The sequence below is a fragment of the Eleginops maclovinus genome, chromosome 12, assembly GCF_036324505.1.
Source record: "Eleginops maclovinus isolate JMC-PN-2008 ecotype Puerto Natales chromosome 12, JC_Emac_rtc_rv5, whole genome shotgun sequence".
In the NCBI taxonomy this organism is placed as follows: domain Eukaryota; kingdom Metazoa; phylum Chordata; class Actinopteri; order Perciformes; family Eleginopidae; genus Eleginops; species Eleginops maclovinus.
Genome location: NC_086360.1, coordinates 27782772 through 27792000, shown reverse-complemented (window position 1 = coordinate 27792000; position 9229 = coordinate 27782772). Strand labels below are relative to the sequence as shown.

The 9229-nt window shown below is 38.1% G+C and overlaps 1 protein-coding gene across 1 annotated transcript; it reads right to left on the bottom strand.

Annotated features, from left to right (window-relative positions):
- Positions 1 to 3278: 3278 nt before the first annotated feature.
- Positions 3279 to 8711, bottom strand: LOC134873748 (ubiquitin-conjugating enzyme E2 G1-like). Its single transcript, XM_063897570.1, has 6 exons — positions 8508 to 8711; positions 6472 to 6574; positions 6274 to 6371; positions 5950 to 6128; positions 5373 to 5479; positions 3279 to 4852 (listed from the first exon to the last, which is right to left on the bottom strand). Exons 1-5 carry the CDS (start codon positions 8548 to 8550, stop codon positions 5393 to 5395), a joined length of 510 nt encoding a protein of 169 aa, XP_063753640.1. The 5' UTR covers positions 8551 to 8711; the 3' UTR covers positions 3279 to 4852; positions 5373 to 5392.
- Between the last annotated feature and the right edge of the window lie 518 nt (positions 8712 to 9229).

Genomic DNA, 9229 nt, shown 5'->3' with positions numbered 1-9229 from the left:
TCTTATCTCAAATCACCAGTTAACCAAAAGGCCTCGACTGCTTCCATAAAGTCACACTAAAATAATACATTTTAAAACTAAAACAAATGGTTCAATCATAAAGTGACATTGTCAGGTACACTGTTTCAACTTTAAAACAATAATCATTATAACTCATAGCTTCAAAACTAAAGAAAAGGATGTTATATTGATAAAATCCCTAAAAATGAACCACGCCTGATTGATAGAACTCAAGGACAACAGAATATCTTATACAATATCGAATATGGTGTTTTGGACAAAAGCATTATCAAGAACAAGTACCCTTTCTGACAAACATGGGATCTTTATTTATTTTTTGACAATGACAATAAAGTTATATTCCACAACCACAGTAAAAAAAACAGCGAAATGTAAATAATAAACATGTTGGGTACCTTAGATCGAGTCGGAGGATGAAACCCTCTTTATGTCACATACATGCACACAGCAGAGCACACACAGTGAAATGTGTCCTCTGCATTTAACCCATCCTAGTACTAGGAGCAGTGGGCAGCTATTGTGCAGCGCCCGGGGAGCAATGGGGAGTGGGGATTGGAGGTATCCGGTGCCTTGCTCAAGGGCACCACAGCAGGGCCTAGGAGGTGAACTGGGACCTCTCCAAGTAGCAGTCCACTTTCCATATTTCAAGTCTGTTCGGGGACTTGAACCGGCGACCCTACGATTCCCAGTCCAAGCCCCTACTGACTGAGCCACTGCTGGACCACTTAGCTGTAAGGATTGTGTCTGGTATAGGTAAATATGTGTAAATAAACATCCCTTCACCTAATTGTTGGTTAGAGACATGTGCAGTTGAAATATCTATATAAGTTAATTAAAACAAAGAAATCCATTTGCCATCATATGGGTCATCTGTTGACTATTTTTGGAAGTATGACATCAGAGTTACTGCTGCTCTTCCTCTGTCCTTGAGGCTTCGTCCTTGCACCATCCTTCTCTGCATCCTTTAGGTTGTTTTCTCCTCTCTGGTGAGTCCCGAGCCTCCTCCTGCAGAGGGGATTCTGACCTAAGAGAGAAAAATCGACAACATGAGATGGATTGTACCTGTCAACAGTGATGTGTGAGGGATATTTAAACACACACCTGATTGAAGGCATGTGTGCAGCAGGTGCAGGTAGTGCTGCTTCATCTGCTGCCTCATGTGCTCCGTGCTGTAGACGTTTGCTATGCTGCACAGGTAGCGTCTCTGACCAGCTGTGAGGGCGGGATGCTGCGGCACAAACAGACCACATGTGATTATATAATAATGCAGAACCACAGTAATCCTGTTACATGTGAGGAATATTGCAATTGAAAGGTTGTGCCTGATCACATTTGAATGGCTCAAAGAGCAGGGCGGGTTTGTTTGTAAAATACACTCTCTGTTATGATGGTTATATCATTCAAAAGTACATATTATGTCTAAAGATTGAAGTGACATGTAATGTAATGAATAATCCCCACAATTAGAAACTCCCGTGTGTTTTGGTGACATGTGTTTACCTGTAAGAAGGGAGCAGCCATCATGGATTTGGGAACGTGGATCGTCTTCATGTGTTGCCCTCCAGCAGAAACATTAACGTGGTTTCCTCTGAACGCCTCCCTCACCTGCTCTCTGGGGAGATATTCAACTCCTGCAAACATAAACCTTCATATTACGGATCAGTGACGCTTACTTATTCATCTATTTCCTTCTCTAGCAGGGACAACGCACATGTTTCATATGGTTCCAGATAAAGCTAATCTGCACAGTTTCTGTCTTTCAGCAGGAGACTCGAACACTCCTTACTGGAAATTATTAATGAATTAGTAAGAAATTCACTTAAAACCATGAAAATGTGTTTTTATCAAAGCATTTATGAGTACTGTATTTATTCTCCACTTGACCTTTACTGTACTTCATTTACCAGATAAACATGTGTACATTTTACTTTCAAAGATCAAGTTGTGTTGTTTAAAGATATTTCACATACAATACTAAAGCTTCAAAGTAAAGTTGGTCGAGTGTAGAGCAATTCAAACTTCTTTGATAACAAATTAGTATTTTTATGCAAAAGTGACAGAAAAAGCTGATTCAGCCTAAAAATGATGATGTGTTTTTCTTGTCAAAAGTTAATATCTTGTAGTTTGGATTTGATAAACCAAATGATTACTGTTTACATGTGAATGCATCTCAAAGGATGCTACAAATATAATATGTGCTGTATAAAAGCTGCTTCTGCAAAACAGTCGTCGTGTTTTTGACTTGTAATCTTCCTGTTGTACCTTTGCAGTTTTCTAAGACTGAAAGACTTTACTTGCAGGAAATGCACGACAATTTTACATGAATTGGTCATGCATTTTCAGATTAATCTCAGGTATATAAGAGATGTTTTCATTATAACGCCGAAAGCCAAAGGTCAGAATATAAATGGAAAAGCAGACCATTTATTCTGTGAATTATTGAGCTATTTTATCTTAGATTTCACTTGCATTTAAAGAATTGAGAGGAAATGTTATAATAAAAGAGCTGTTTTACACCATGTTGATTTAGGAATATTGGACTCACCATCTGAGCCTCTCGGGTTATATTCTGCAGACCTATACAGAAGAAAAAGAAATCAAGAATCCTACTTTTTGAAAAGACATCAGTGCATAATTCCCAAAGTGCTCTTACCTCGTTAACACGTGCCCATTTTTTAACCTGGTCTCTTTTTTTAGCTGCTCCACAAACGTAACCCTCTTCCTCATCGTTTCTCTCAATCCCGATATTTCCTGTGCATGTGTCGCGGAGGTCACTGACATGGAGTTTCAGCCAAGCCTGAAACGTGACACTTCCCCTGGGTTCCAGTTACCGGGCAGAGGTCTGACACACTTGAACCCAGAGTGTGTTCTCATCTAAAATGTAAAAACACTAAACAGGCGCTCTGTTTACACACTTTATTGAGCATCAAGTCCAATACACATTGCATTGACACAAAACGGAAAATAATAATAATAATAATGATGGCGTTAGGGTGGATTTACCTGGACACACCATTTCTCAGAGCGTATTGCTTAATGACATTTCAAACGCACCGAATCTGTGCAAATACAGTGAACACCGGTCAGAGGAGGTCATGGTAGGTTAGAAAATCCAAAGAAAGGGTAATGTGGACAGCAGTCATGTGATCATAAAGTCTACAGAAATATCTACTAACTGTACACGTCACATTCACCCAGAATTACCCAAACTCCCTCGGACCTGATTGCATGCGCCAAACAAAAAAAAAACATGGGAAGATATTTGTTCTTTTTAATGTCAGTCAATCATGTACAACATAATTCAGAATAATCATGAAAGTGGTTCCAGACGACACCCAAACTGTGTGTATTCTCTAAAAAATAAAAGGTGTGTTCATTCCCCCTCAGTTTTACTAAGTGCTTCAAGTCGCTTTCAGAAACCCCGATTCAGTGATGGTGATAAATATTGTCCAAGATGTTGATTTGAAGAGGATTACCCTCGAGTGAAAGTGACTTAAACATCCTCCTTTACCTAAACGCTGATAAAAGCCTAACATGCCACAACAAAATAAGAAAAACTAGCCTATTTCTACAATGGAGACCCTAAGATTCCCTGTTAGATTAACAACATGATGTATGAACCTTTAAATTGAGTTCACATGGAAGTTTTTAAAAAAGATTTGGCTTTAATTGGTTGTCAGTGAGTCATAATAACGAGTTGAATTAATAGATTTCCTAATTGACCATGAGGGACACGTGTAAAAGGAGTAGTTCCCCCACAAAATAATCATTCCTGTAGCCATTATTCACCCACTCTGAAGTACAAAGGTACATTTGTGCAGTATAATCAAACTCATTTACCAGTCGTACGCCTGACTCATTTATGACTTCTTCGATGCACCGTTTGCCACACATTGATTTTCAGCAGGAAGGTGATTTAAATGGAGCCGTTTAAGTAAAAGTAAGTCGGTAAAGTATTGATCATAAACGAGGTAATGAGACTTGGATTATACCGTATAAGTGTCGGTTTTCTCCCGTTGTATTTAAGGTAAACTGAATGAAAGTTTCGAATATTTTGTGGGCGAAGTATTCCTGATTTTCTATATTCCAGTTAAGTTTGATCCGGAGGAGTTGGATCTAACCTTCATTATGCTATGCTCGTGTGTGACGCTTTATATTATAACACAATAACTCTCAAATCCTTAATAAGCCATTCATTTCACATCTAGCAGATAAACATAACGGAGCTGTTTGAGGGGTCATGCAGGTTTGAGAGTCATGGTTTTATAGATATAAATAACCGGCTCTCACAGGAGAAACTAACAGGAGGCCGTTTCCTAGAAACTTTGACTGTGAAAACCCTCCAAAAGTTCTCAAACTGTCTCTCTAAATGACAGTAGGACTGTGAGGAAGTGAAGCCGACAAATGGCAACAGTGATTGAAAGACAGAGTGGAAAATAATCACGAATATTGACAGGGGTTCGTTGGGCCGACGTTAATCTGGTGACCGAATGGTGACGGGTTTTTAGCTTTTACACAATCTTGACCACTAAATTGCATAAGAAACCTGGTATAAAGTAGAAACTGTTCAGCAGCAGATAAAAAAGCAAGTTAATTTACAGTAGTGACATATCTTACATCATTAATTCTTTCAAAATAAATAAAATTAAATATACAATTCCAGGTAGGAAACGGGTTAATTTCGCTGGTAGGGTTTTTCTCAAATTGGCTCGTCTTGCGGAAAATGAAACCGTTCACAGAAACGTGTTTGAAGCCAACCGGTTCCTTCCATTGGCAAAACAAGGGGTGCAAAAGCCTGCTGAAATCTTCCCTCTGAAGGCATTCCCTTTAACTGGGGAACACATAAGAAAACATAGTGATTATTATTACTTTCAAGAAAAGACTTCACATAAAATAACTAAATAATTATGATACTATTTAACTATTCTATATCCTTATCCCCTTTAATATGAATATTACTTATGTACACATTTCATGACAACGTATTATTTTAAATAGTTATTTGGGTTTTTTGTTTTTTAACTATAATGTATTTTAAAAAAAAAACACAATTACATTTTTTTAAAGTGTTTTCATTTGTTTAATATATTTTAAAACAAACAAAAACCACTGGAATAATTATAGTAATTATATCATTCCCATATAATAATCAATACGAGGGTTTGATTATTATTTTTAATGGATGCAAATATTTATATGGATTTTATTTTGAACTTATTATTTATTATTTGTGTTTATTTAAATATAGTTTTGTTGTAATTTCAACAAAGTATGCACAACCAAAGTCCAAAAATAAGTTGCAATAATCTGAAGTTATAAGACCTTTTAATTCGCTGTAACGTTTGACTTACCCTGGAATTTAAATTCACTCCTAATCAAAAGCCATCTCTTGACTTTTTCTTACACAGCGAGCCACTTTCCTCTTGAATTCACCGTTAGGGTCCTCCCTCCACTCTTTCTGTGGGAACAAAACAGGACCCTTTCAGAGACACATCCGACACAGCAGGAACAACAACGGTTTCCACATGGGGGTGAGACATTCATTTTCTTTAAGGCCAAAAAAGGCTCTATTTCCCCCAGTGTTTCCCGAGGTAATTCAACAACATTACATTGCAATTCTTCAGTTTGAGTTTTTCCTCTTTTCTCTGGAAATGATGTAGACACACAAAGGCGAAGCTAAGACAAACGGTAACATATTATCCTCAAGAAGCAGAGACAGAAACACAGTTTTACAGAAAGCTGAAATGCTGCCTGATCATTAAATACAATTAAAAAGCTCATCAAGTACCGGGCCAGAACTAAATGTAAGTAACGTGTAAAACTGGGATTATGTGGGATTTTCCAAACAGGAAGCACAACGATGCTCGACTCCAATCTGACTTGGCGGTGGGAAAATAATACGTGCAGGTTATAAGAGGGGCTGCTCACCGCTGCGTCCACGTTAGCCGGCGAGTCGCTGTTGGGGTCTGCCAGCATGGAGATCACACTGATCATGATTGTCTCTACGGTGTGGATCGGTAACCAGCGCTCCTCTGGCTTCTCATAACCAAACTTATCCTCCCCGGGCTCGTGCAGAATCGAGATGCAAACATCACCGTTCTTTGCAACTGTGGAGAAAAAAGGGAGGGGATTTAACAGCAGACCTCAGAGCAAAAACGCTTTAAAAACCTCCAATAAAGTAGGAGATATTAACCTAACTCACACGTGTTGGCAGTGAAGGTTTAAAGTAAAGAGTCTGCAGAGCGTGTTTACCGTTTGGATGCCAGATTTCAGTGATGAACTTCATCTTTGGAGGCCGTAGAGGATAATCATAGGGAAAGGTGAGGTATGCTTTGAAAAACCCGCCTTCACTGCAATACAAGGAACAGAGAAAGGACAAATTATGACTTCAAATAGTCATTTATATATTTCTGTTCATTGTTTCCTGTTTGACAATATGTCCTCACTTACAAAAGGGTATCTTGTGGACCGATGATCACGACTTCCCATTTATAAATGTCATCGTCGTCTATCAGACCAGCTGAAAAGCCCTCCACCGGGTTCTTGTTGAGCTCTGAAAAAACACACATCCTTTAATACAATAAAGTGGAAATGAAATTCAGTTTACTATTTCAAAGTAATCCAGGATTTGGATGGCCAATGCTTTAATCAGACCTCGACTGAACACCTTCGCATGGAAAATAATTAAACCATTTTCTAACCCAGAACTAGGATTTGAATCGATTTTAAAATAGTTTGGGAAGCAACAACACTGGAGGTAAAGAAAAAAAGCCAGCTGCTGCAAGAGATTACGCAAAAGTAGAAACCTTTAAAGGGATAATGAAGCTACGACGATAACAATGATATTGAGGAACCCACGTAAGATGAAGTAGCATGTTTTTCAGGCAAATGTTACTGAGAAGCAGCTGCAGGAAATGTTGAGTTTGAATTGACCACAGTGTACGAGTAGTCTTTCAGTAATTCCAAAAAGCAAAGATTCAATTGAGTTGATAACACCTCCTGAGCCCTTGTTTCCATTTTTAGGCCCAGGTATAGGCTCCTGGTAAGAGCCTTGTGTTTCTCAATGTAACGACAGAGTGCAGTGAGCCCGCTAAAATATGAACATTACAAAAAAGGCCTTTTTGCTTTTCTCTGTTTTATCATAATTAAGTAAATATATATTTGGGTTTTGGACTAAAAATGAAAGACAACCACTTGGAGATACGGGGATAGAAATAATTACCATTTTTTTAGATCATGTTATTAAAGGAGAAAATAATTAGCACATTTTAATGATGTCTTTTGTGTCACTGGAGGATGATTGAAAGTTAATTCAATACAGTTTGACTGATGCTGACTGAATCAAATCGTGTTATACAAAATAAATCGTAAGTGCTGAAGTGAATCATCAACTTCAAACACTGAATGGAGTCAAACTCAAAGCCAGTGATTCACAAACCCACACAGACACCAAAATAACTCAGAGAAAAGGAAGATGTTTTTCAATGACATTCAGTGATGGGTGGCAGTCGTCATTCAGAGGCACAAATAAAAACTGGACTGCCGTTGTCAGTCTCACTTAATCTAGGTAGGTCACTTTGCCTTCAGTTTATAAGGGAACACACTAATATAATAACATGTGTTGATAAGTACAATTTGAGATACTTGAACTCTGCGGTATGCTTCTTTGTACTTCTACTCCACTACAGTTCAGAGGTAACTGGTGTACTTTTACTCCACTGCATTTATTTAATCCCTTTAGTTACTTTACATATTTGGATTGAAGATGTGAAATATAATGAACCCTTAAATCAGACTGTAGTTCACCTGCAGTAAATCCAGCAGCTACCCTGCAGTATACAAAGCCATTAGAACTAGCTGCACCTTTACCAGCTCTGAGAACACTTTAATGATCAATCATTATAAAACATATCAGAGATATTATTCTGAAATGGACCAATGACTACTTTCACTTTTTGTACTTCAACTATATTTTTGATGCTTATACTTTTGTACTTTTGCTTCAGTTAACATTTTGAATGCAGGACTTTCACTGTAAGAGTATTCCTACACTCTGGTACTTGTACCTCTGTAAAGTAACCTCAGCTAATAAAGTAACATATAGTTTAAGGTAAATCTCAGAATATGAACATCCATCATTAACAGACCTGACGTCATTAGAGCAGATGAGTCTCGCAGATTGATTATTCCTTTGTTCCGGGAGCTAACTAATGTCCAACTTGCTAACCAGCTAGCATTGTCGGCATCTGTTCAGATATGTGTTATATTAAGCCACATTAACTTGTGAATATGTCCATAAATGTAAGCTAATTAAAGCACATTAACCACGTATTGATTTGGAGTGATAAAATACCCGTTATGTTAGCTTTCTGCGCTCTCTCCTATGGCGTAAACACAGCTAAGAACAGAAGCTAACGTTAGCTGCTAGGTGGTTAGCCTTTATAACGGCTGTATTCCCTCACAATGTTTAACTCATATTCACTGACCTGCCAGTTGTTTTCGAAGAAGTAATGCTGATTGTTCGGTCATGGTACGCGGACGTAGATGGAAATGACTTTGTGTCGACAAATACTTTTCAAATAATAGAGGTAAAGCTGTGGATTTAGCGCTGCTGGTTTCTCTGTGTTTTGACACAAGGCTCAGCTGCTGGATGAAGCTCTGCGCATGCGCGACTGCAGTTCACTGTTGATGTGTTTTGAACAGAGCTAGATGAGCCAGATTCAGAACTCCTTAATTAGTCCCAAAGTGACATCCCGTCCGCTACAAACCTCATTAACCGTGATTATTAATATTTAAATGTATAATCCCAGCCTTAAAACCGGGATGAAATAAATCATGCTGGATTCCAAGCCTTCCAACTGCAAGACAACCACAATACCTCTCACAGCCACGTTATGGTGCTTGTGTCAGAAATTAGAAGACTCATAGGCAGAATGTCGTAATTGAGCTTAATGTGCTTGTTTTGTGTTTTACATTAATGATGGGCCAAAGGATATTTCTTCAATTCCCTAAGGAGAGTGCTGCTAGAGGGATATTTAGAAACTTACCACGCTATAGCAAGCCTAAAAAACACCAAATAATACAGTTATTAACTACTTAATAACATTAAGCTGAAACTTTGAACTTGAAAACAAGTTAAAAACACGTTTTTATTGGTCTTTGAAATTAATTTTTCCAAACGTTATCGCTGCAGCAAATTCACAAGATG